Raw genomic sequence first — 27,017 nt, 5'->3', positions numbered from 1 at the left:
TTCAGACTGACCAGCAGAGAGAGGCGACATTTATAAGGCCACTAAGTTTTCCTTCTTCACCTTGGTTCATTTTTAAAAACTTAGTTAAACCCTGTATTTCATCTGAAAACTTCATCTCCTAATTACAAACCTCCTAAAACAGCTTTAGATGTTTCCTCCCTGTAACTGTACACTCTGCCCTTCCTCAATCCACTTCAGCTCTCAGGCATCGACGAGCTCTTCTTATCTTTAAAATGAGCCCATTTAGACTAACCCTGAGTAATGAAAACTCCCTGGGAATCCCTTGGAATAGTAGCTATCCTTGCAGATTCACGGCAACAGGACAGGGCAGGCAGCTGGCCTCACCAGTGACGCCGTGGGGACAGTTATTGCACACCACCTCCTCTGTCTCGGGCATCACGGAGCAGCTGAACCCATTGCGACAGGGGCAGGGCTTGCAGCTGCGGGGGTCATGCGGGTCGTTGTAGAAACCAATGGGGCAGTCGGCACACTCGATGTCAGGGTTTTCATCCCCTGAATAACAATCTCCTGGGAGGCAGAGGAAGAATGGAGGAGCAGAGAAATGAGCAGGGTTAAACTGTACGCTTGCTTTAATACGCATGACATGTGCAAGTCAGAGCTTAGTAACTCACAGCCTGCCTTTCTGAAGCTTTCCCCAGAGTGCCTGAGTGCTGGCACTCTCCTCTGCCCTAGTACCAACTCTAAACATGGCCACGACCCTGAATCTCACCCTCACTCTCCCAGGCTAAGCAGACATACACTTCCTTTACCATCCATAACTTAACACTGCTCCCCTGTCCCCCAAGGCCTGACACCATTTGTCGGCACATTCATTCCAGTCCTGACATTGCCTTTGATCTCCCCGTACAATGCTTGCAACTCGACACCAATTCCCCCACCCAGCACTGAACCATGACAGCCATTTCCTGTAACCTGGCACCTTTCTCACAACCCTGTGGCATTTCCATAATGAAAAGGATTGAGTGTAATAAAGCGCCATGTCCATCTTCCCCGACTCCAGCCCTGCTTCCCTTAATCCTTTCCCATCTCTGAAATGAGTTCAGGCATGGTCTTTCCTACACAGCTCTCTCTTCCGCGGGAGACCTCAGTCACCTGGCTGTGCCCCCAGCCATCTGGTCCAGGTGTCATTTCACTCACCTGTGTCTGGATCACAAGCCCCTCCTCCTTGGCAGTTACATGGAATACAGGTGCCGAAAGGTCCCAGTCTGGCTGAATCTCTTTTGTAGCCAGAAGCACATTCCTGGCAGAACTGTCCCTTGTACCCAACAGGACATACACATTGTTCAACCCATAGTGCTGGATCTCCAGAGATGGGGCGAGCTGAGATCAGGGTCACATTGTCAAGGTACCCAGTACCTGCAAGAGAGGGAACACGTTAGAAGCAGCAAGTGGTAAGGTCCAAGGATCTAAAGTCAGGCCTCTCATTGGATTTTCTTTTTCTTAACTCCCTGATAAAATGAAAAGTCACATTTTTAAGGCAAGACAAGAAAAATTTAAACATGAAACTTTTTCTCTGCCCTTTGGCCTCCTCCTTCCTCTCTAGTTGCATTGTACATCTGCATTATGTGTTAACCAGACCTCCCCTGTGGCAGAAATACCTGCTGAACCATAAAGATCAATTTTTCTCCTTCTGGCGCCAGCCATGTAACTCCTTAGATGATAACATTCCTTTGTCAATCCTTTAAGGGGTCATGATGACCCACTACTCGCCTTGTATGTGCAGACATCTTTGGTAAACTTTATGTACAATGCCAATATATCATTTCCCTTAAAGATAGCAATTAGCGCAGAACAGACTGGTCAGACGACCTGGGGAGATCCTGGGCCGCACTTAATGGAAGTTCTTAGCTTAAATACTTGTTTATGACCTATTAATGTTACTAGCTATATTATATGCTGCCTATTTTACAAGATTATTGTTTCTTGCATTACCAAGTGTGTGATTGAGCCTCAGATAAAATTAATGATGATTAGGCAACTTGAAACAATTTGATCAAATATATAGTTCTATAAGATTGTAATCATGCATAATAACTCTAGATATGGGAAGAAGCAACAAGAGGGAACTATCTCCTGGACCATAACAGACTAGAAAGACAGGCGGTCCAGAGGCTTTTGGCTACTGTTGACTGAACCTCGTCCAGTAATAGCACGTTCTGTGGGCTGTCAACGAAATCCTCGCCTGACCTGGGAATGCGCATTCCTAGCAACTGGTCACAAAATGCCTCCCAAACCTTGGTTGAACTTAAGACCGAAAGGGAAGGGATTGTAAAATAAAGAATGTTGCCCACTATCCAGTTCTACAAGAATCAAGTCTTTAGCCACTGCAGTCGCTGACCTACAGGACATCCTGAAAGGAATTCAGGACGAAGATCAGGATGAGGCACTTTGTACTCTAGGAAACCTGACAGAACTGGCCCTCAGAGAGTTAGATATTTTCAGGAGAAAATTTTATGAACCCAGTTTCTTGCATCATCCCGTACTTAGAAAAGCACTTAAACCATTAACTAAGGTATCTGTTCCTTGCAAATAGCAGTAACCTTCTACCAAGATGTGTGCTTGATTGCACGTACCCTCTTCCCAAATCACATATATACTGGCTTCCCCCTTTACCTTTTTGGAACAGTCTTCAGAACTCTCCAAGAGACTGTTTTCTGAGTTATAATTCTCATATTGGCTCGAATAAGATTTTCCATTTCTTTCTTAGATTGACAATTTTTTAAAATTTATTTATTTTATTTTTGGCTGCGTTGGGTCTTCGTTGCTGCACGCGGGCTTTCTCTAGTTGCTGCGAGCGGGGGCTACTCTTCATTGCGGTGTGCGGGCTTCTCATTGTGGTGGCTTCTCTTGTTGTGGAGCATGGGCTCTAGGTGCGTGGGCTTCAGTAGTTGTGGCTCGCAGGCTCTAGAGTGCAGGCTCAGTAGTTGTGGCACACGGGTTTAGTTGCTCCGCAGCCTGTGGGATCTTCCCGGACCAGGGCTCGAACCCGTGTCCCCTGCATAGGCAGGTGGATTCTTAACCACTGTGCCTCTTAGATTGACTATTGATGAATTTTTTCATTGATAGCCCTATCAAAGACAGTTGGTATTCACCCACTATGCCATGCATAAAGATATAGCAGTTCATCATGACTGACTGCATAGGCTCTGGTGTCAGAAAAATCAGGGTTTAAATTCTGGCTCAATCCTCACTATCTGTGTGAATTGGGCAAGTCACAAAACACCTCGATGACTGTGTTTCCTCAACAGTAGAAGAGAAAGGACAGTGGTATCTACCTCCTATGTTTCTTGTGGAATTAAATGAGACAATGCATGTATTGTAGTGTGCTTGGCACATAGTAAAGATTCAATAAATTGTTAGTAAGCACCTTTTCTACTTCCTGCTTTATTCGCTATATCAGTGACATGGAAATGGTGCATGCCAGCCATGCTTCCTTTTTACATGTGTGCTAAAAAGCTTAAGGGAGGTCTCATTTAAATAATCCCAATCGAGGTTAGGAGTACCCAACATAGTACATAGTATATAGAAGTTCAATAATAGGAATTAACAGAATACATGGTGATCTCGGAACGTGGTAACACGGAGAATAATCCCAAAGGAATGTTACTCAAGAAATAAAGAGAACAGTGTTGTAGATGCGATTTCCGAGTAAAGGGAACGTGCCTTTTGCTGTAGGTTATCTTCTGCAAATAATCAGCTGTAATCTAAATTCAGAGGCTCTTTAGCAAGGAAGCATCATTCATTCTTCATTGGTGCTGACCTCTTTTCAAGAAACATTCCTTCTTAACAACTTCTTCTAGAATGTACAAATCTAGACCCAATCAGAGACTCGACATCAAAACCATTAAGTAGTTTGTTTAATTGTTTGGAGACTGTCACCACCTTAGAGAGCTGAAGCAAATTAAACTAAAACCTAAGAAGAGAGAAATTCATTTCTTTTAGCCACTTACTGTATTCTCCATAGGTAGCTCGGATCCGCAGGGCTGTGAGGTTCTGCAGTAACCTCCGATACTCAAAGTAACTCAGCTGGGGGCTCCAATTACTGCTTGGATTTTCATTTAATCTGTATGATTTAAGAGCAAAAGCTGAAAAATCCAGCTCTTATCAAATCCTATAATGCGTATACCCGATACAAATTATGCCTGAGAATGGGGGGATAGCTAAGCCCCTTCACAGCCCTGCTTGTACGGGGATGAAGGGCTGGTAGCCACATCCCCATAGGTACAAGCCTGGAACTTTCTCACTCCATGGGGAGTGCAAGCCCCACAGGATTTGATGGAGGGCATCCCAGTGCAGGAAGCCGAGCTCCCGGGGTCACAGCATCCAGTGCTGGTCCAAGTCCTCAGAGACCACTTTCTATTCTTGGTCACACAGAACCTAATAGCAGGAACATCTCTGAGTTCCAGAAGCTCTGATCCTCAAGGGCCATCATTCATTCTTGGTTTCGTAGTTTAAATGATTTGTTATCTGAGCACATTTCACCTCCTATTTTCAAAAGTCAGCTTCCACCTTCTACACTGTCCACATCTAATACTTCCTAGTTTGGCGTCATGTTGCCTCAACGCATCACATCACCAGCCCCTGTACTATTCTTCTTTATGTTGTTTTGATTTCTACTGGAATAGTGCTTCCAGGAACAATACTAACCCTTTTGTTTCATCCACTGATTCGTGAAATAACTGTTTACTGTGCACTTGGTTTGAGCCAGAAGCTGTATCAGGACGGAGGATACAAAGACAAGTAGAGTGAGGTGATCAGTGTCTCCCAGGAGTGGCGGGTAAACAAATAATTATGATACAATGCAGACAGGGCTATAACAAAGGCAGGAACAGGATGCCATAGAAACTCAGGATGACTGTAACTTGACCTAGGACTCTGAGAAGGCTAATACAAAGGAAAAACCTGTAAGTTGAATCTTAAAGAGTAAGTTCACCAAGCTGAGAAGGTGGGAATGGGTGTTCCCGCGTGGAGAGCTGGGTGTTTGTATCGTTCGAATAAGTTGCACTCAGTTATTTAAGAACACATTGTTTGTGTGCTGTGGGTCTTCTATTCTCTATTCCCTTTACCTCTGCCCTGGGGTAGGTCCCCAACAACCTCACTTGAACCACTGTGAATGTGTCCTGGTGGTTCAATTAAAGACCCTACCCAAACTGTCCTCCACACAGTATTTGCACCCAGCCTTCACACCTGATCACGCCAATTCTCGACTTCCAATCTCTCAATAGCTTTCCATCATCTTGTAGGCATGGGCAAGATCTCAGCACCTTGACATGACATCCAAGAACCACCATGCTGGGTCTTTTTCCAGCGTTTTCAATCTTATCTGCCCGTCTCCCCTATACACGCTGTGTTCCAGCCATAAATACTGCTTACCAATCCCCTGTATTATGCCTTTCCACATTCCCACATATACTCACATGTACGGGTTGTCCTGATTTTGTCACTGGGAAAGCCCTGTGCTTCTTCCTGTTCTCAGTCCACACACTGTGTCCTTAGTAATGTTCTTCCTGGCTCCTCCAGGCAGAACTAAGACTCTTTCCTCTCCTCCCAACTCCCCATGAGCATGCACCACCACTGAAGAGATTTTGTATTGTGTTATGTTTGCTTTTTGACATGTTACATATCCTACTAGACAAGAGCTCTTGAAGGACAAAGACCACGTTTCTTCATCTTGAATTCTCAGCCTCTGACACAGTACTAAGCACTTAATAGGCACGGCCCCCTCCCCTGAACTCTCTGTACCCACCATTCAAAATTCCCATTCTAGAGAGAAAATATTTGCAAATGATATATTTGATAAGGGATTAATATCCAAAATATATAAATAACTTATACAACTCAACATCAAAGAAACAAACAGCTTAATTAAAAAGTGGACAGAGGACCTCAATGAACAGTTTTCCAAAGAAGGCATACAGATGGCCAGCAGACACATGAAAAGATGCTCAACATCACTAATCATCAAAGAAATGCAAATCAAAACCACAATGAGATATCATCTCACACCTGTCAGAATGGCTATTATCAAAAAGACAACAAATAACAAGTGTTAGCAAGGATGTGGAGAAAGAGGAACATTTCGCACTGTTGATGGGAATGTAAATTGGTGCAGGCACTATGATAAACAGTATGGAGTTTCCTCAAAAGAGTAAAAATAGAACTACCGTATGATCCAGCAAGTCTACTTCTGGGTACTCTTCTGAAAAAAACAAGAATACCAATTCAAAAAGCTATATGCACCCCTATGTTCACTGCAGCATTATTTACAATAGCCAAGATATGGAAAGTATCCATTAATAGTGGATAAAGAAGATGTGGTATATATGTATGTGTGTGTGTGTGTGTGTGTGTGTGTGTGTGTGTGTGTGTATGCAATGGAATATTACTCAACCATAAAAAAGAATGAAATCTTGCCATTTGCAACAGCATGGATGGACCTAGAGGGTATTATGCTAAGTGAAATAATTCAAACAAAGAAAGACAAATACCATATGACTTCATTTATATGTGAAATCTAAAAAACAAACAAACAGAACAGAACAAAAACAGACTCATAGATACAGAGAACAAACAGGTATTTGCCAGAAGGGAGGGTGTGGGGGGATGAGTGAAATAGGTGAGGGAGATTAAGAGGTACCAACTTCTAGTTATAAAATAAGTGAGCCACAGGGATGAAATGTACATCCTGGGGAATATAGTCAATAATATAATAACACTGTATGGTGACAGGTGGTAACTAGAATTATCAGGGTGATCGTTTTGTAATGTATAGCAATATCAAATCACTATGTTTTGGACCTGGAACTAGCATAGTGCTATAGGTCAATTATACTTCAAAAAGTATCCCATTCCACAGGATAACATGTAACCTCCTTAGACACACATGGGGCCATCCATGACTTTACCTCAGCCTCTTTCTCTGACCTCACTTCTCACTGTATTCCTCTCCCTGACCCCATGCCCCACTCATGCTTAACCACTTAGAATTTCCTAAATGTACGAAACTTCCTCAAACATACTTCTTCTGCCATGTTAACCTTCCCCCCTTTTCTTTCCTTAAAGAGTGGCCCTTCACTTGTCACATCTTCTTGGGAAGCTTTCCTTGATCACTCCAGTGTGAGTTACTGATATCTCCTGTGTGTGTTCAAAGCACCTGTGTCCACCTTGTCCCTTACAAGCTGCACTATAATCATCTGTTTATTTTTCTCCCCCATTAGCCTGTCCGGGGCTTGTGGGCAGCAATCATGACCTGTCTCAGCACATAACACCATGTTTGGTACATAAAAGGTGCTCAGAAAAGCTTGTTGAACCAATGAATAATGACTGGATGAACAAAGGAATCAGACTTCAATCACAGTTTGCTCTCTTTGACCCACTTGTGGTCTCTCTCTTTACCTGAAAGTGTAAGTCTTGGTGACCCCACAAGGCAGTGTCTTGCCAGGTGGAATCAAGGGAGCTGAGATCCGTAGACCAACACCTTCCAGGATCACATCATGGGCGGATGGGTGTCTGCCTCCCCTGTCCACACGGTAGTCAAAAGACAGGCTTTGTCCATAGCTCACCTGTTGATTCCCAAGAAATTTGGCTGTGAAATAGAATTCGAAAAGATTGAGGTCAGTTCTGAGACTGGAGAAGCAAAGGAGTGAGTAAGTTTTCATCGATGTTGGCAATTTCTCTTGGGGTCCTATGTTACCCACCCATCACCCCTCCCCAACCACCCTGCCAGAAGAGCCAGTTCATGGCAGTGGACATGGCCGTGCAGCTCTTGGCCACAAAGAAAGGTTAGTTACTGAAACGCTAAAAGGGCCTCATTATAAGACGATTCCATCCATTACATGATTCATAGCCTGGCCCCTATGACAGACCAATATGTAAAGATCCCAGGTCTATCAGCAATAATACCATTTGTTACATAATGCTTTCTAGTTTACAGAATACTTTCACTGACATCATCACATTGGATGGCAATAATTCGTGGAGGTTGTCATTATTCTTCGCATTCAACAGCTGAGGGAACTGAAGTTTGGAAAGGTTAAGAGAGCACCTTGCCCAGGAATCACGTATTAGCTAAGGATATGAACTAGGATTAAAATTCTAGCCAGAGCTTTTCCATCCAGCTTCTCTGACTAATGTATATTTTTAAAATTTACAAGCGGTTTAAAGCTTTGAGAAATGCTTTCTTTTCACTTTTCCATCTGTTTCTCAGTAGACCCACAGATTTGACCACTGTCCTTATGTCTTGTCTTGATGGGAAACCTAGAAACTTCCCATTTGACTGAAGTAGGGACCTGAACCAGGGTCTGACCACCTGGACACCCAGTTCTGCTGTACTGTGCCATGACTTTGTCAAAAAGGGCTGAAGCCCCAATTGTCTTCTGGAGATACTACTGCCCAGAACACTAAGTGATAAGATGTCCACATTTTCTAAACCCATTTTTCTATCCTGACTTCTTAGTCTTCTAAGTTGGCTTCTACAGGAAAAATACCATACATACCAGGAGCTATAAAATAGACAGGGTCTGACTGTCGTGCTGAGCTAAACACATCTTGATGGCGCTGTGACCACTGGAGTTTTGCAGGAGACCCATTTCTTTGGACAGCCTTCCAGCCATCAACATCTGAAACACAAATAAAACCACTCTTCATTTGGACAAACCTCAACATCTACTGAGCTAAACAAGCCAAGACTTGATTGCTACTCACTAGCGGTGAGTAACAAGTGGGGATTTCTTAATGTTTCCACATTCGTGTACCATCCTCAAAATCCCCTATGCACCTCTCTACTTTGTATTCACCTTCACCCGCTCCTACCCTACAGCGGCTTTGACTTCTTGTCTCCAAGTCTGACTCTTGGAATAAGAGAGCATGTTTTCATCTGCCTGTAATTTGTATTTTTATTTTATTTACATAAACAGGGTCTGGCCTTAGTGAGGTAAGAGGGTCCAGTATGTTCAAAGAGAAACTCAGAGTTGAAATCATATTAATCTTTATATTTTTAGAGTGCTTTGTAGCTTGATAACTAATTTCACATAAATTAACTCGTTTGGCGTATGTGAAAGCGGTATTATTAGTGAATGTGAATTCCAGGAAGACTCATGTTAAGCCCTTCAATCCAAAAGAATGACTCTTTTGTGGTTTTAAAATAGATGGGATGGGAAATGCAGGGAGATGAAAATCTGGTCTCTTTTTAGTTATTTTTTAAGTTATTCATAAGCTGGTCTGAGTAAACCATTCAGCTATAACTTTTACAAGACACTAGGCTCTTCCTTATTGCCTGACAAAATAATACACATTTAAAGCGAGAAGAGAGTTGCTAAAGATGACTCAAGGACCCCATCCTGCAGACGGAAGTCTATAAGCACAAAACCCTATACGACATTAAAAGGAAAAAACCTAGAAAACAGATCGCTTTACCTTGATAGAAGGTAGAGGTGATTTTATGGACACTGTAGTCTCCAGAGCTTTGGCAGCTGGCTGAATGCCCGTAGCAAAAACACTGGGTACAGCCCTCAGGGTTTCCCCCATCCAGGTGATAGTAACCTGGTCGGCATCTGCAGTGATGTTTTAGAAATCAGGACAATATTATAGGTTATTTCTTGTCCCTATAGAGAATATGACAACTGATCATTTCTACTTTCTCTTCCACCCGGCCCATTAATTCCCAGAGGTGAGAAATACTAAGTTGCACAAACCACCCACCACTCCCAGACCCCCCGATGGACAAATCACAGCTCCCCATTAAGAAAGCATGAAAGGGCTTCCCTGGTGGCGCAGTGCTTAAGAATCCACCTGCCAGTGCAGGGGACACGGGTTCGATCCCTGGTCCAGGAGGATTCACATGCCACAGAGCAACTAAGCCCGTGCACCACAACTACTGAGCCTGTTGTCTAGAGCCCACGAGCCACAACTACTGAGCCTGTGAGCCACAACTACTGAAGCCCGCGTGCCACAACTATTGGGCCCACACCCCTAGAGCCTGTGCTCCGCAACAAGAGAAGCCACCACAATGGGAAGCCCGTGCGCTGCAACGAAGAGTAGCCCCACTCTCCTCAACTAGAGAAAGCCCGCGCACAGCAACGAAGACCCAACACAGTCAATTAATTAATTAAGTAATTAATTTAAAAAGAAAGCATGAAGAATATTCACTTTCTCTTGCTCTGGTAAAGCAGTATCACGTTTGACGTGATGGTCTGGAAACAGTGATTTTTCCCATCCTTGGTGAGGAATTGAGTGGGCAAGATGGGGAGGGGTCAGGTAGGGATATGCAGAGCTGGCCCTGTCCTGGAGTAAGTATTTAACGGGGGCAAAAGGGTGGGAAGTGGGGGCCAGCAAAAGAAAGGCAAATGCTCCCGCCCCAGCACCCACTCAGCTGTACTGACCCCTCCCAGACCATCCTCCCTGGCATTGCCCACCATCCCTGCCCCTTGTACCTGGGCTCTGACCCCCAGGGGAGGGGGCAGGTGAGGTTATGCCAAAAAAGGATGGCTAGAGGCTCCTACAAAAGCAAAATGTAGGCTGGCCTCCCCTCTGCTCCTAGCTCAAGCCCTCCGGTGACTTCTCGGAGGACCGCAGCTGGCAGACAAGTCCCGGAGGCTGGGGTCATAGAGAAGAGGGCAGGGGAAGCCGGGAAGGATTTGTTTTCTGTTCAAGTTAACGACATCCTTCTACATGAAATAATGGTAGTTTCGATTATCATTTATTTAGCACTTGTGATATGCCAGGCACCTTACTTATACTCCCTCATTTAATCCTCACTACAACCTTATGAGATGGGAATTGTTTCCAGTTTTCTTAGATGATAAGACCAAGGCCAGAGAGGTTAAGAAGCTTGTTCAAGGTCATACAGCTGGTAAGTGGCTGAGACAAAATTCAAACTCAGGTATATCTGCTGAAAAATTACGTGGTCTAATCCACTGGACTATATGTCAAGAATATGTTCATTGTGCAAAATCACAGAAAAGCAGTTTAGCCGTGAACAACAGATGCTTCAGAGACCAGCTGTAAATAAATAAGTTGGGTTTTTTTTTCTATGGAGAAAGGGTTTAAAAAATCATTATAGTTTCTGTGGAGGAAACCTTCAGATTAAAAGAGATTAAAAACCAAGGAAGGGGGCTTCCCTGGTGGCGCACTGGTTGAGAATCTGCCTGCCGGTGCAGGGCACACGGGTTTGAGCCCTGGTCTGGGAGGATCCCACATGCCGCAGAGCAACTGGGCCCGTGAGCCACAACTACTGAGCGTCTGGAGCCTGTGCTCCGCAACAAGAGAGGCCGTGATAGTGAGAGGCCCGCGCACCGCGATGAGGAGTGGCCCCCGCTTGCCACAACTGGAGAAAGCCCTCACACAGAAACGAAGACCCAACACAGCCATAAATAAATAAATAAATAAATAAATAAATAAATAAATAAAATTAAAAAAAAAAAAAAAACCAAGGAAGGAAGGAAAGAGGGAAGGAAGGAGGGAGGAGTGGAGGAAAGAAGTGGGGAGGCACAGAAAAGGTGGAGAGGGAATGATAAAGGAAGGGAGGTGGGGGGAGGGAAGTGAAGGGAATCAGGCAAAACTAAACCACAGTGTTTAAGGATGTACTTGGGTAATTAACTATGAAGAAAAGTAAGTAAGTCAGAATAGTGGTGACTTCTAGGAAGGAGGGAGGTTGTTATGGGGCTGGCACATTTTTAGCAAAGGTCCGTTTCATATAATTGGCGCTGCTGACAACATTTGTTTTATGTGACTTTCTATTTCTGTGTTCTATTTTGAAATTTAAAATGCTTTCAAAAAGTGACTCCTTTTTTAACACTTAAAGCTATGTTTCCTCACCCCCCCCACCTCAGCAGCAAAGAACCCCCTGAAAACAAAAGCCAGGAATGTGCCTGGCATTTCCTCTGCCCAGGTATACGTGAATGGCAGGGTGCCAAAGAACTGCTTTCTTTCTTTTAAGGAAATAAGGGGGAAGCCTTTACCTCTGGGGCCTACCTCAAAGCCCTCTGCTGAAAACAATCTCAGGGGAGGGAAGAGTTTTAAGTCTGGGCACAGTTTGTACTTAAGGAATTTCCGGCAGCAGCAACTGAAGGCGGATCGACCTGGTTGCACCACCTGCCCCAGCGTGGTTTGGGACCCAAAGGGCTCTTACATCTCCCCCATAGTTCACGTGTGTGCACGTGACCACCATCCCAGCCCCGGTCCTTCTCAGCACGAGACGGTTATCTGTGGCCATACACTGTGATATTCCCACTTACTAAGATTTTCCCAACATGCTTAATTAGACCAGGCCTTTCCTGGGACCAGGTTGAGTCATGTGACCTCATCGCAGCGTACCACCTTGTATAGAGCACCTGGGATTCAGAGCCAGCTGGCCAGGGACTCACCGGGGTCACAGCATAAACAGAGAAGGGACCCAGAGCAAAAGCTTGGAGTCCAGTGAGATTTGGGGCCTTGGTTGCACTTTTTTTAAGGCCTAGCTTTTGAGGGAAGTCCCAGTGGTTAAGGCTCTGCGCTTCCAATGCAGGGGGCACGGGTTTGATCCCTGGTCGGGGAACTAAGATCCTCCACGCCATGCAGCGCGGCCAAAAAGTAAAATTAAACATAAATAAATAAAGCCTAGTTTTTGAGGACAGGGGGCAGGAAGAAGGTCATCAACATTTGTTAAGTGTCCCTTTTCCGTAATTGCACTGAGGATGAATTCTCATGCTAGTTGCCAAGGGACACCCTGCTGTGTCCGTAGGGTCACAGTTCACACAGACCTATCACAGCGCCCTCCGGTGACAGCTGGCTTGCAGACACAGCGGCCTGTGTCACAGGGCCCCAAGGTGCCAGCTGGATCACAGTCACACTTGGAGTCTCTGAGAAAGAAGAAAAAGAAAATTAGAGGTGTGTTTCCAAATACTTTGCAACTGTACACGTGAAGATCAAGCACTCATAAGCAAATGTCACCAACTTGAGTCAATCTTTCATCTTCAATGAGGCCTCTCTTAGCTATTCTTGTCCATGCTAATCTCTCTCAGACCCTTTAAGAATTTGTTTGTTGGGGCTTCCCTGGTGGCGCAGTGGTTGAGAATCCGCCTGCCAACGCAGGGGACGCGGGTTCGCGCCCTGGTCTGGGAAGATCCCACATGCCGCGGAGCAGCTGGGCCCGTGAGCCACAACTACTGAGCCTGCGCGTCTGGAGCCTGTGCTCCGCAACAAGAGAGGCCGCGATAGTGAGAAGCCCGCGCACCGCGATGAAGAGCGGCCCCCGCTCGCCGCAACTAGAGAAAGCCCTCGCACAGAAACGGAGACCCAACACAGCCAAATAAGTAAATAATTAATTAATTAAAGGTGCTAATAATTAAAATAATAATAATAATTTTCAAAAAAAGAATTTGTCCATGCCAGTGCTACTCAAAGTGTGGTCTGTGGCCGGCAGCCAGTCCAGGAACTGTTTGCTACCCACTCCTATAAAGAGGAGGGGTTTGCCCCAGAATGTAAACCACATTCATCACAAAGCTGTTTAGTTTGGTTTGGTTGACTGTGTGGGTCAGTTGACATTAAAAAAAAAAAGTTATCATTTGTTTCCCTATTGTTTAATTCAATGGTGTCTGCTTTCACCCTGATTAATTCCATCTACTTGTTTTTGGTTCATTTAGTTCTTTCTTCTGGTGACACTTCTATTGACATATAATTCACACCATGTAATTCACACCATGTAATTCACCCATTTAAAGTACACAATTCAATGGGTTTTAGTGTATCCTCAGAGTTGTGCAACCAGCACCACAACCAAGTTTAGAACATTTTTATTACTCCAGAGAGATACCCCGTGTCCTTTAGGAATCACCCCCATTCCCTCCCTCCAGCCCTAGACAACCACTGACCAACTTTTGTCTCTGTAGATTTGCCTATTCTGAACATTTCCTATAAATGGAATGGTACAACATGTGGCCTTTTGTGTTTGGCTTCTTTCACTTAATATGTGTTCAAGATTCATCCACGTTGTACCATGTATCAGTAGCTCCTTCTTTTTATGGCTGAATAAAATCCTGTCACGTGAATATATCACAGTTTGTTCATCCATTCATTGGAATGGACATCTGGGTTGTTTCCACTTTTTAGCTATTATGAATAGTGCTAATGTGAACATCTGTGTACAAGTTTCTGTGCAGATACATATGTTTTCATATCTCTCGAATGTATACCTAGGAGTTAAATTGCTACTAGTTTCGCTGATTTTCTTTTTTTTTTTTTGGTCGCAAGACTTTCTCAATGAAAATAAATCAGTATTTTCATCATTTAATTTTAGCACCATCTCCTTGACTTGTGCAGACTAGAGCTTTGACTAATGACTGATCTCTGACTAATCAAAGCACGGGTCTCTGGCACTGAGTTTGGCACATAAGCACATGTGTTTATCTCACGCATCTAAAACCAAGTCTGTTGTCTTTTCCCTGTTGTCTCCTCCCCTGACTGCCCCATGACCCCGTCAAATCCTGCCAAGCCTGCATCTGACTCCTCCTTCTCCCTCACATTCCTCATCCAGTCAGACGCCAAGTCCTAGCAGGCTACCTGAAGATTTCTCTCCCAATCTTCATCTTTCAATTCCCACAGTCTCCTCCCCATCTTGGTCCCTCTATACCATTATCAGGATCCTCTGAGAAACATGTGTTCAGCATCTGCTGGTTGCTAAGCACCAGGGATAATAAGAAATAGGAAATAGCCCTGCTCTCTAGGAGTCTCAAGGCAGGGCAGATACACGAACAGCAATGGCAATAAAGCATAACGCCAGTGTTACCGAGCTGGAACACCCTCTATGTGCCTCTTCCTGCAGTGGTGAACAAGACAAAGCCCACGTGGGGCTTACATTCTAGTGGGAGAGACAGATAAACAGATGCATGTAGAAAATAAGAGATTGTAAAACAACAGAGTCAGAACACGGAGGGGTGGGGGCTGGTCTGGAAGGCCTCTGTGAGGAGATAGACAAGGCGGGGATGGAGCCAGTGAAGCTCTGCATGGCTCTGAGGGAGGGAAGAGGGCTCTAGACCAAGGCCGAAGTCACATACGCTTGGTTCCTTTGAAGAAGAAAAGGAAGGCTGGGAGGGGGTGAGAAATGGAGCAGGAACCTAAGGCCAAGGATGGAGGGGGCAGGAGGGTCTTGCAGAGCCCTACCTGCCTAGATAAGAAGTTTGGATCTCATTCTAGGTTAGGAAAGGAGCTAATGGAAATTTGGAGCGGAGCCGTGATACAACACACTTCATATTTTACAAGGGTTTACAAAAGAGAGACAGGGCCCGGGGAGGGGTCAGGGAAGGCTGGGGAGAGAACAATTCACATAAAGGCCCAGATGGTAAGAGAACTTGGGACAGTGGTAACGGGGATGGTGCAGGCATGGCTGGTGGGCGGGTCTCATATGGGCAAGGGGCTGGAAACATGGGCAATGGGGAGGCGATTCCTCTGTGGGTGGCCTTCTAGCCAATGGCTTCCCTGCCAAGCTCCCCCTCCTCTAAGCCAGCCCGACACCCTGCCGGCTCTGCATCTCTGTGGGTCGGTCATGTGATTTATAATGTATGCTCCACCTTCTTCCAAAAGGGAAGTTGAGGAGGGATAGAGAATGCGTCAAGCTAAAGGGGATTAAAATTATGCAGAAAGTTCTACTCCGAGTCCATTTCTTTGAAATGATTTCCAGGTTAAAATTTGAAGGACTCTTTACTTCCATCCTAGTTCATCTAAAGGAGGGGCGGTTGTCAGGGTGAAGACCACAGGCTCCAGAGACAAACCTCTGAGCCTGAATTTTAAGTCCACCCTCACCAGCAACACGGGGCATCTTATTTATCCTCTCACGATTTCAGTTTCTTATCTTTAACACAAGCATAATGCTAATCCCAATTTTTTAGGATTATTGTGAGGAGTCAATGAGATAACCCACGTGAAGTCCTCGAAACGGTGTTTCAGTAACTCAGTTACTCAGTAAATGTTAAGTGGTCCCTAAGGTTGATACAATCGCCATTCTTCACAGCGGAAGCCACAGTGATGGGGCAGGCACTTACAGGAGCTTCTGGTCTTGGGTGCACCCAGCCTCAGTGAGGGTGTGGAAGCCTGGCAGACAGCGGTCACACCTGTCTCCTGTCACACCTGGTTTACAGCTGCATCGTCCAGCATTGTCACATTGAATGCTAAGAGAACCTGTAACCACAAGGTAGGGAAAAGGAAAGAAGAAAAGGAAATATTTAATTTATGCAACATTACGAAGAAAACGTCACCCTATGGGAGCTCAATAAATACTAAGTAATAACCACCACCTGCTGCTTCTAGTAATTCTTTCACATCATCTGGATATGCATCCACCCACTAGGGAAGGTCCTGACAGCCAAGGATAGCTTCTTCAGGGAAAGGAACAGAAATGACTCCTGAAAGCATTATGATTTATGTATCTGCTCTGGTTTCAACATTAAGTAGTTTGTCAAATCCTTGAGATCTCAAGAAGGGACACTGGTGAACGAGCACTTCGGCCTCCACAAAGACAGGGTGAGAAAGTGAGCCATATTCTCCCTTATCTCTGGCAGGCAAACGCCATCTTTTAGGGGGCAGTGTTTGCATGGTATGATTTTAAGAGTACAAAAAAGCCTCAAAAAAAAAAAAAAAAAAAAAAGCCTCTTAACCAAAAGCATCTCTACCTACCTGGAGTGGCAGAAATTCTCACCCTTGGAGCATCACGCGTTGTAAGGAGTGAAGACCCTGCGCATTTTACCTGGTTTGGGGCACTAGAGTACTTGTCTTGTGATTAATTTTTTATAGACATGCTCTGTAAAATGGGACCTCGCAGACTGAGCATTGATGAAAGGCAAGAGGCGCTCAGGATAACAAAATGTGCCACTCTGGAATCCAGCCACCCCTCACCGCACCCCCTTCCACACCCCAGCTCCAGCCTCCATCTTCTCTCACCTGGACCCTGCCTCACACTCTTCTTCCCACCTCCATCCTTGCCTCCCTATGCTCCATTCTCTCTACAGAAGCCAGAGTGCTCCTCTGCAAATGGAATTCAGATCATATGACTCGTCTGTTGAAGTCTTCCAGGGGGTCCCCACTCTGAGCGGAATGAAGTGCCAGCTCTGTACCACGGCCTACAGACTCGACCTCTCTCGCTTCATCTCCCGCTCTCCTTCACTGAGGTCCAGCTCCCCAGCTCCCCTCGCATTCCTGTTCCTGGAATTTGCTAACTGCTTCTCTCCTCTGGGCATTTGCACCTGCTTCTCCCTCAGCCTGGAATGCTCTTTCCCCAGAACCGCCCCCCCCTCCTTGGCCCATTCTCAGCACTTACATCTTGATTAAATATTACTTCCCTAGAGAAACCTTCTCTGACTCTCATATCTAAAATATCCATCCCACGGCTCCCCCAGTCCTTAGCCCTGCTTACTGCTGACTATCTCAGCTTATGTTCCCTGCTGTATCCCCAGCGCCCAACACAGAGAAGAGGCCCAGACATCTGTTGGATTAATTAACCCTTAAGAAAGAGGATGTGGCCATTGTGAAAGGAGTTAGGAAAAAGCCAAAAGATGAAGGTGGAAGGGGGCTCACCTACTTGATAACTTCCCAGCGGTTGGCGAAATTATAAAGTAATCCCTATATTCCAACTAACTGTGATGATTAGGCTATTCATAATCTATAAAGTCAACAGAACTCTAACCATTAGCTCCTTTTTTTTCTAATTTCTTACCCGTCTGTGAACTTTTAATTCACTTGTGGATACAATTCAAATCAATAAAAGTATTGGCTCTGTATCTATAGCCGCAGGTGAAACATGAAATAAATTAGTCACATTCGCAGTTAGAGTCTTTGAAAGTCTCCATGTCAACTTTGCAACGCTTGAAAGGGCCCTCAGTGATAATAACATAAACTACATTTTTTGAGCACCTGCTACGTGTGAGACACTGAATTGGGCGCTTTATATTAGCTCCCCGTATCTACCGGTGAATTAAGCACTGATGGAAGGGTAACAAATCCGTTTGTGGATAATAGGGAGTTCTCAGAGGATCAGGCAGGTGGCGACGAGATCAGATGTGCAGTTTAGAAGGTCAGCTCTAGAGCAACTGCAGGATGGCTTGGGGACAGGAGAGCAGCAGGGTCTCAGGGCAGAAATCCTCCCCTGACACGATGGCCCAGATTAGAGGAGTCTGGATGAGAAGGGGAGGAGGGACATGCTGTGAGAACCACTGCAGATGTAGAATGAACAGTCTTGGGATATGGATGATGGGGGAAGGGTGGATCAACATAGACGACAGCAGGTCCCCAGAGGGCACCGCTAGATATGAGGCTCCTGACAAACCAGAGGAGGCCAGAGGAGGAACAGGACCTCACACTGAATCATCAAGAGAAGACAACCAGTTTAGTTTGGGACACAATGAACTTAGGTGAACCTGTTCATCTGGAGCTCAAGAAAGAGGCTGCAGATGAAGACTTAGGAGCCTTCAGCCCACAGGCAGAACAGGAAGCCACAGCAAGTGTAAGGTCACTCCGGGAGCAGATGAAGAGAGGAGGGGAAGGTGCCTTGGACAGAAATGGAACCTCACTGATTAAGGAAAAGGTGATGGGAGCAGGGAGAAGTCTCACGGAGGAGAATTCTGAGAAAAGTTAAGGGAGAAGGAAGATGGGATGGTTTTCAGGATCTAAGGCAAGAGAGCATTTAACACGATGAGAGTGAGGAGAGACCACTGGGGTTGGCATTTAGAGACAAAGAGCAGACAGGGCTAAGAAGGTAAATTCCTGTTTGAATCTATGCCCTGATGAGTAACATTAAATGTTCCTTCTTTAATACCATTTAATTATTTTTAACATAAATGGGTGTTAATCTGGGACCCAGAAACACATTGTTTTCCTCCATTCAAATTAATGGAAATTATGCTTTCAATTTAAGAAAACTCTCCCTACAATAGTTTTTCAGAAACAAATTATTCTTTTTTTTTTTAAATTTTATTTATTTTTGGCTGCATTGGGTCTTCACTGCTGAGCTCAGGCTTTCTCTGGTTGTGGCGAGAAGGGGCTACACTTCGTTGCAGCGTGAGGGCTTCTCATTGCGGTGGCTTCTCTTGTTGCAGAGCACAGGCTAGATCTAGGTGCGTGGGCTTCAGAAGTCGCAGCGCGCGGGCTCAGTAGTTGTGGCACACGGGCTTAGTTGCTCCACGGCGTGTGGGATCTTCCTGGACCAGGGATCAAACCTGGGTACCCTGCATTGGCAGGCGGATTCTTAACCACTGTGCCGCCAGGGAAGTCCCAACAAATTATTCTTACAACGTGGAGAAGACTGTACTTTATTTGGGGGTTTTCCAAAATAGCCCTAAACAGTACTGTACAAAACACTCTTCTGATGGGTATTAACAGTCATCTCATGGAAATAGGCATTCTGTGTTCAAAAGAGTTTGGGAAATGGTACGTCCTAAATCTTTCAGAGATTTATAACAGCACATTCAGTAGGCATGAATCTTGTTTAACTTTCTAATGCCAGTGTTTCCAAACATTATTTGACATTCTTACAGGCAACGCCTATTATTATCTTGGGAAACACAATATTCCATAGGACATAATGTAAAGAATACAGTTCTAGAAGCTGGGGGACATGAAAAGAGCCCAGGCTTTGGGGTCCAACAGACCTCACCTCAAATACCAGCTCTGCCACTGATTAGCTGTGTGTCCTTGGGCAAAGGGCTCCTCATCCCTTCTTTAAGTGGGGACAACCATACCTTGTAGAGCTGTTGTAAAACTTTGAACTAAAATATATGAAGGGCCTTGGACCTAGAGACTGTCATACAGAGTGAAGTAAGTAAGTCAGAAAGAGGAAAACAAATACTGTATGCTAACACATATATACGGAATCTAAAAAAAAAAAAAAAATGGTCATGAAGAACCTAGGGGCAAGATGGGAAAAAAGATGCAGACCTACTAGAAAATGGACTTGAGGATACGGGGAGGGGGAAAGGTAAGCTGGGACAAAGTGAGAGAGTGGCATGGACATATATACACTACCAAACGTAAAATAGCTAGCTAGTGGGAAGCAGCCGCATAGCACAGGGAGATCAGCTCGGTGCTTTGTGACCACCTAGAGGGGTGGGATAGGGAGGGTGGGAGGGAGGGAAATGCAAGAGGGAAAAGATATGGGAACATATGTATATGTATAACTGATTCACTTTGTTATAAAGCAGAAACTGACACACCATTGTAAAGCAATTATACTCTAATAAAGATGTTAAAATAAATAAATAAATAAATAAATAAAATATATGAAGGGCCTGATTCAACATCTCACACATGGTAGGTGCTCAAAAAAGTAGTTTATACTCGTATCTTCTAGGCCTCCTTCAAGCCTTGCAAAGTTGACATGGAAACGTACACAGGCCCTTACTGTGAATGGGATTGATTTATTTCATGTTCCCAAACTTCCAAAATAATAGCATTGGGTTTTCAGAGTATCTCGTTAAAATAAAAATACCTGTCCCAATTCCTACATCATGAGCTACTCTTAGGGACTGTGAACGATTGGGTTTAAAGGACAGATGAAGAACAGCTTACTGTTTCAATAAGCACTTTCTGGACTTCTGTAGTACAGTCTACATGCACCTGAGGGCTCACGAAGGTATTCTAAAATGACTAATATTTAAAACTTAAACCAAGAGAGCTTGCTTCCTTTTGAGAACCCTTTAAAAATATATACACTTGCATTTTTAAATAGCACTATTTTATTATTATTTAATCATTATATTTAATAATTATTAAATTATTATCTAAAGACATGTCTTAAATAATAACTCAAATGTTCTAGTCTTGAGTAATCCACTGCCTGGGTCATATATATGTAAACAAAATAAAATTAAGAGAACAAGCCCAATATCATTGATGTCTACACAGATCTCAAGAATTTAGGTATGAGGGAGGAAAACACACACACACACACACACACACACACACACACACAGTGAATTTCAAAGTATCCACAAAACGTTGTCAGGGTTATAAGAACTGAGGATAATTCAGCCCTGTTGCTGAGCCCACAAAATCATCACTTCAAAATAAGCCTAGCTGCTGTATTTAGGAGAAATTGATGTGACGTCCAGAATCTGTGACCACTTTGGGGATTATGAATGCTGTTGGCTTCATTTGCCATGCATGGAATGGTAGCTTTTGGTAAGACGAATTCTGCATTTGAAATTGAATATACAACAAATTCCCTCGGGAAGTTATTATTTGAAAGTGAAAAATACCTCCCGGCTGGTTGGGCAACTGAGGAATCACATAGAGAATTAAATCTGTGCCACTGATTTAGTGACCCGTGCAGCCAACATGTAGCCAGAGATGGCGCACGGTGGGTACAGTTCCTGCCACCAACACGCCACTCAGCCCTCAAGTTTCATAACTTCCCTCTCTAAGCCTCGGATACCTCACTCGTAAAATGAAAATCATAATAGCACCCTCTTCATAGGGTTATTTGTGAAGATTAATTACTGGATGAAAGCATTTAGAAAAGTGCCTGGCATAGAGTAAGCGTGTAATGCATGGTAGCTATCATACAAGATATAAATCATCGCTGGGCTCCACTGCTTCCTACGAGGCTGTTCACCCTGAGTCTGAGATATCTATTCCCCCAAAGAAAAGAAAGAGCCAGGCTCACTGTTGCTGGGTGGGCAATGGACTACACAGTGTAAAAGAAATGATGGCGTGGTAAAGCTTCATTACCATCTCTCTTTGCTAGGCTGCAGGCTCCTTGTCTGTTCTGAGACTAATAACCTTGTCTTCAGGCCAGGCTTTCCAGCTGAGCCAATTATATTTCTCATCACATTCTTGCTGATTATTTTGCTGGGGTGACCCAACTCCAGTGACCCACAACAAAGCTGCATAACCTAAGGGGATACAGGGTCTTCAGAGAGGTTAAATACCCATTAAAGTCGAATCATTTTTCTTTTAATTTTTCTTTACGACATTCTTTGATTCAGAGGGAGAATTGCTAAACCCAAAGGATTCTGGATGCTGAGTCAAAGCCACAAAGCTGAGCAAATCTGACTCAAACCGTATAATAGCAGCAAGTCTGAAGAATCTGGGAATGATTGCTGGTATATGGGTCTGTATCACCACGGGGTCACCCCAGTTTTCTATAAGGCTCCCTGACACACTCTACCAGCAAGTCATGGCTAGGCCAAAATCTGCCCATTTTTAGATTCTTTCAGCTGCTGCTAAGAACTGGCTCCACAGAACTACACTAAGTCATAGCCATGCGCTAAGGTTATACCTTTTTGGTAGACTAATATTGATCATATTATGCTATTAAACACTTCCTGGCAAAGAGGAGAAACAGATACTACCAAGGAAGATAAAAGACAAATAAGGTAGCCTTAAAAAGTCCCAACTTATTTACCTCTCTTTCCCTCTTTACATTTACTAACTTGTCTTTACTGTCTGCCCACGATGAATATAGCAGGATGTGTGCGTCTGCGTACACAAAAACTACCTATAGTTCTGAGAATACAGCAGTGGGTGATACATTTAAACCAAACAAACAACAACAACAAAAACAGGCTCTCCTATGAACCAGCCACCCTGTTAGGTGCTTCCTATTTGTTGTTCTGTTTTCTCTTGTTCACAACCCTGTGAATGACTCTAATCTGCCTATTTATTTGTCTGTCTCTTCTATTAGTATCACTTCATGTTGCTAGCACCCAGCACAGCACCAGAAACAGATCTTTCTAACCTCTTATTTTTTGAGAGGTCAGTCAAAGGGATAGTTATGGATATGAAGAACTATCACTGGAAGAGTGCAAGCTTCTTTGTTCCCAGGTCACAGACTGTTATCTGCCAGGAAAGTAATCGCGTGTCTCTCTTGGGACTAGAATTCAGACTAATGTACCCTAAAGACCACAGCTGGTTCCTATAACCCAGACTTAAGAAAAACATATTTCCTTTCAGATTGAAATTGCTAAAAAGAACAGTATCTTCCCAATTGTTCTAGAAACTGAACATCTTCCTCTTGGCCTGCTCTGTCTCTCTCCCCGCCTCCCTCCCTCCCCATTCTCTCCCCTCCCCTCTCTCCCTCCCCATTCTCTCCCCTCCCCCTCACACCCTTCCCTTTCTCTCCTCTCCCCCCTCCCTCTTTCATTCCCCCTTTATCCAGCTACCTTTGGAGTTACAATTGCAGGGTAAACAGCGGTCTCTGTCTCTCTGGCGGTAAAATCCTTCCTTGCACCTCTGGCAGTGAATGCCACCCGTGTTGTCACTGCAGTGGAGGCAGCGGAATCCATTTCCTGTCTGTCTGTGAAGTTCCTCATCAAACACGCATTGCCTGGACTTCCCACTGCAATCACAGACTACGGTCAGGGCAAAAAAAAGACATCGTCAGCAGGAAAACAAGTCAGGGGCAATCCTCCCCGGGTGTTTTATTATTATGAATACAAATGATGCCCAGGGTACTACATATTAATTCAAACTGCTCAACGGCAGAAGGTAAGGGGGTCAAATGGGCCACCTGATGATGGAGAGAGTTCTCGCTTTACCTAAGGAAGCAGTGCTGGTCGGGTGTTGCCTGGGAGAACGCGAGAGAACATGAGGTCAGTGTTGCCGACTCCTCCAGAGAAACCCAAAATCTTTATTATGTGGTTTTATGTGAAAAGTCCTGATTTAAATATTTGCAAGGAATTCATTTTTAAAATTCTGTGCAACCCCATAGTACAAGTCTATGAGCTGGAGAAGACCTGAGAACTGCCAGCTTGTGCACTCCGGCACGACTGTGTAAAAGCCGATGGTGTCATCTGTTCAGGACCCCTAGCATCCGTCCCTCCAGTTATGATCAAGGCTGAGGAGCAAATATTTTTTAAAATTTATTTTATTGAAGTATAGTTGATTTACAATGCTCTGTTATTTTCTGGTGTTCAGTAAAGTGATTCAGTTATACATACATATATATATATTCTTTTTCATATTCTTTTCCATTATGGTCGGTTTCTTACAGGATATTGAATATAGTTCCCTGTGTTCTACAGTAGGACCTTGTTATTTATCCATTCTATATATAATAGTTTGCACCTGCTAATCCCAAACTCAGTCTATCCCTCCCCACCCACCTTGGCAACCACAGTCTGTTCTCTATGTCTGTGAGTAGATTTCTGTTTTGTAGATATGTTCATTTGTGCCATATTTTAGATTCCACATATAAATGATATCATATGGTATTTGTCTTTCTCTGTCTGACTTACTTCAATTAGTATGATAATCTCTAGGTCCATCCATGTTGCTGCAAATGGCATTATTTCATTCTTTTTTGTGGTGGAGTAATATTCCATTGTGTATATGTACTGCATCTTCTTTATCCATTCATCTGTCCATGGACATTTAGGTTGCTTCCACGTCTTGGCTATTGTAAATAGTGTTGCTATGAACACCAGGGTGCATGTATCTTTTCAAATTATAGTTTTCTCCAGATATACTCCCAGGAGTGGGATTGCTGAATCATATGGCAATTCTATTTTTAGTTTTTTGAGGAACCTCCGTACTGTTTTCCATAGTGGCTGCACCAATTTACACTCCCACCAACAGTGTAGGAGGGTTCCCTTTTCTTGAGGCGCTAATATGACTGTCTGGACAGGTATTTCCTCCCCTCTCACTGCCATAAGTGTCTCTCCCAAAGCCAGGTGTCAAAAACAACCATAGTCCCATTAAGAATGACTTTCCCCAAGTGTCTAGGAAAGTTTACCCTGTGCACCTTCCAAAGAGATTCATGGAGTGACTAACACCTCCATGTGGGACTGAAACCGCCAATGAGGTAACAGGGGAAATCCTTAGTATTGTACCTGGCACGCAGCAGACGCTCAAAAACTGTGTCAGCCATGGTTTGGAAAAGGTGACGAGCCTTGAGGTTAAAAGAATGGTATCAAATACCAGTTCTACTAATTCCTTAGGCAAATCGCTTCAACTCTCTGAATCTTATTTCTTCTTTCAGAAATGCAGTCTTCATTATGTGCCTCCCTGGACTGTTGAAAGGACCCCACTGAGAAAAGAACATCAAGTCCTTCGTCTGCGCTATTTCACCCCTAACTCACATGAGATAGGCATTGCCTCAGACGAGAAAAATGCAGCTTGGAAAGGTTAAGTAACTTGAGCCAGTGGAGAGTTGGGATTTGAACCTCTGCCTGGTGCCAAAACCCACTTTCTTTCCCCCAGACACACTGTCTCCATTGGCCACGCAGCCCCAGTGATAGCCTGTCTCTGGCAGTGCCCAGGGCCATGACTTACCCAGAGTACTGACTTTAAAAAGTCAGCAAATGTACCCACACATACGGAGAAGCTGCCCTGTGCAGGCTGGGTCAGCTCCGAAGGCACAAAGGTGGCAAAGGTGACTAAGTATATCTGATGAACTTCCCTAAGTGACTTCCTTGCAAGAGCTCCTAAAACACTCTCTTACGCCTTTGGATGCCACGTAATCTAGGCAAAGTCAAGAACATCTATCCAGAGATATCCACTCTATATCCAGGACGTTACGTTCAGCAGCTCAGTTCATTCTCACAGTAACACTTTAACATGGGTTCAATTATCCCCAGTCAACAGATGGAGAAATGAATGCTTAGAGGGGGTAGGTGTCTCACGTAAGGTCACACAGCTAAGTGGCAAGGATGTAATTGCTCCCAGGTCTGTCCAATTGCAATGCCCTCACCTTTCTATGTTATCCCTATGCCTCCAAGAGCTGGCTTGCCACTGCATGTAGGTATTCTTTCTATAACTCCCTCATAGAGAGTTACTCAGACCCTTCTAGAATTCTTCCTAATCTAGTAAGATGTCCCATCCCTCCTTCAGCAGCACTGGTTATTACAAATTATTTTTTTGCAGTTTTAAATCCACCTCCTTTCCTGTAATTTTTACCATGTGTTCTGTTCTTCCCTGGAAAACAACACACACACACACACACACACACACACAGGCACACACACTGGCATACCTACTCTCTTCTCCATTTATTTATGTACCATCAGACGTTTCTCTCAGGCACTGTTTTACAAGGTGCTGCATCAGCCAAGTCCTTGAGTATCAGAAGATAGTTAGAGCATCTCCCTCTTTAGTCTTTTCTTCTTCGGGTTAAACTGGAGACCTGTCACCTCCAGGACTTTCAACCATTTCCCAGGTCATGATTTCTTCTTGATGCCCCTCTTAGGAACAAACTCTAATTTTCACTATCTGTCTTTAAATGACCAGAATTTATTCCAGTTCTTCAAGTGTGGTTTGAACAGCTCGGCTTACAGCAGGACCAGATATTATAATTCCATGGATGGGCCTAACATTTCATTAAACTCACAGCATATGAAGTTTGCATTCAATTCAAACTCCCAGGGCTTTTTCACAGAACTGGTGCCAAGCTGAATCTTTCCCAAAAAATGTTTGTGTAACCAATTTGTTGTTTTGGATTTCTAACAGATGTACCACACAGCTGTCATGTGCTGTGAAATTTCTACCAGGTACCTCATTAGGCACAATTAGGAGCTAAATTCACCAGCCAGAGATCCTTGGGAGGTTACCCAGCTGGGTCACACACTGAGCCAATGCCCTCTCTACCCCGGATGACTTTTAGGGAGCAATCTCAAAATAATTACGAACTTTTCATTGTGTCTTTTTTATTCAAAACAAATTTTTTGCTGGTAGTAGTTAATTTCATAAGGAAATGATATATTTTTAGAGCACTATTTTAAAAACAGATAACCTTGTTATAATCTTTTTTTTAACCATTTCCCTCTCCTTCCGTCCTTTCTCCTTTAAAGCTCTACTATGAAAGAATTGATGTTCCTCTTTTAAATTCACAGCCTTCAATGGAGACGCAGTATAGTTCCAGTAAGGGAGGCCTTCAGCCAGCATCTCCACTCTGGAACTCAGCTACAAACCTATCGCTAAGCTACCCTCCTCTTCTCAAATGGGTTTCCCTTTAAGCCCAGGGTTATGCAGGCTGGAGTGAGGGGACCTGTGGGCCTCAGGCCTAGGGAATGTATTGGCCGCCTGTATCTGCAGTATGTGAA

At 44.2% G+C, this 27,017-nt stretch overlaps 1 protein-coding gene across 2 annotated transcripts in view; it reads right to left on the bottom strand.

Annotated features, from left to right (window-relative positions):
• Positions 1 to 27,017, bottom strand: part of LAMC2 (laminin subunit gamma 2) — a 67,327-nt gene that overhangs the window by 17,559 nt on the left and 22,751 nt on the right. For both annotated transcript variants that reach the window (XM_068541374.1, XM_068541373.1), the window contains exons 4-12: positions 23,142 to 23,330; positions 16,035 to 16,170; positions 12,759 to 12,857; positions 9,436 to 9,572; positions 8,517 to 8,639; positions 7,417 to 7,606; positions 3,972 to 4,084; positions 1,159 to 1,377; positions 346 to 528 (exon numbers count right to left, since the gene is read on the bottom strand). In XM_068541374.1, the coding sequence (XP_068397475.1) occupies positions 346 to 528; positions 1,159 to 1,377; positions 3,972 to 4,084; positions 7,417 to 7,606; positions 8,517 to 8,639; positions 9,436 to 9,572; positions 12,759 to 12,857; positions 16,035 to 16,170; positions 23,142 to 23,330 (1,389 nt within the window). The remainder of the gene's footprint in view (positions 1 to 345; positions 529 to 1,158; positions 1,378 to 3,971; positions 4,085 to 7,416; positions 7,607 to 8,516; positions 8,640 to 9,435; positions 9,573 to 12,758; positions 12,858 to 16,034; positions 16,171 to 23,141; positions 23,331 to 27,017) is intronic.

The sequence above is a fragment of the Eschrichtius robustus genome, chromosome 3, assembly GCF_028021215.1.
Source record: "Eschrichtius robustus isolate mEscRob2 chromosome 3, mEscRob2.pri, whole genome shotgun sequence".
Lineage (NCBI taxonomy): Eukaryota > Metazoa > Chordata > Mammalia > Artiodactyla > Eschrichtiidae > Eschrichtius > Eschrichtius robustus.
This window is presented reverse-complemented; position numbering and strand designations above follow the sequence as displayed.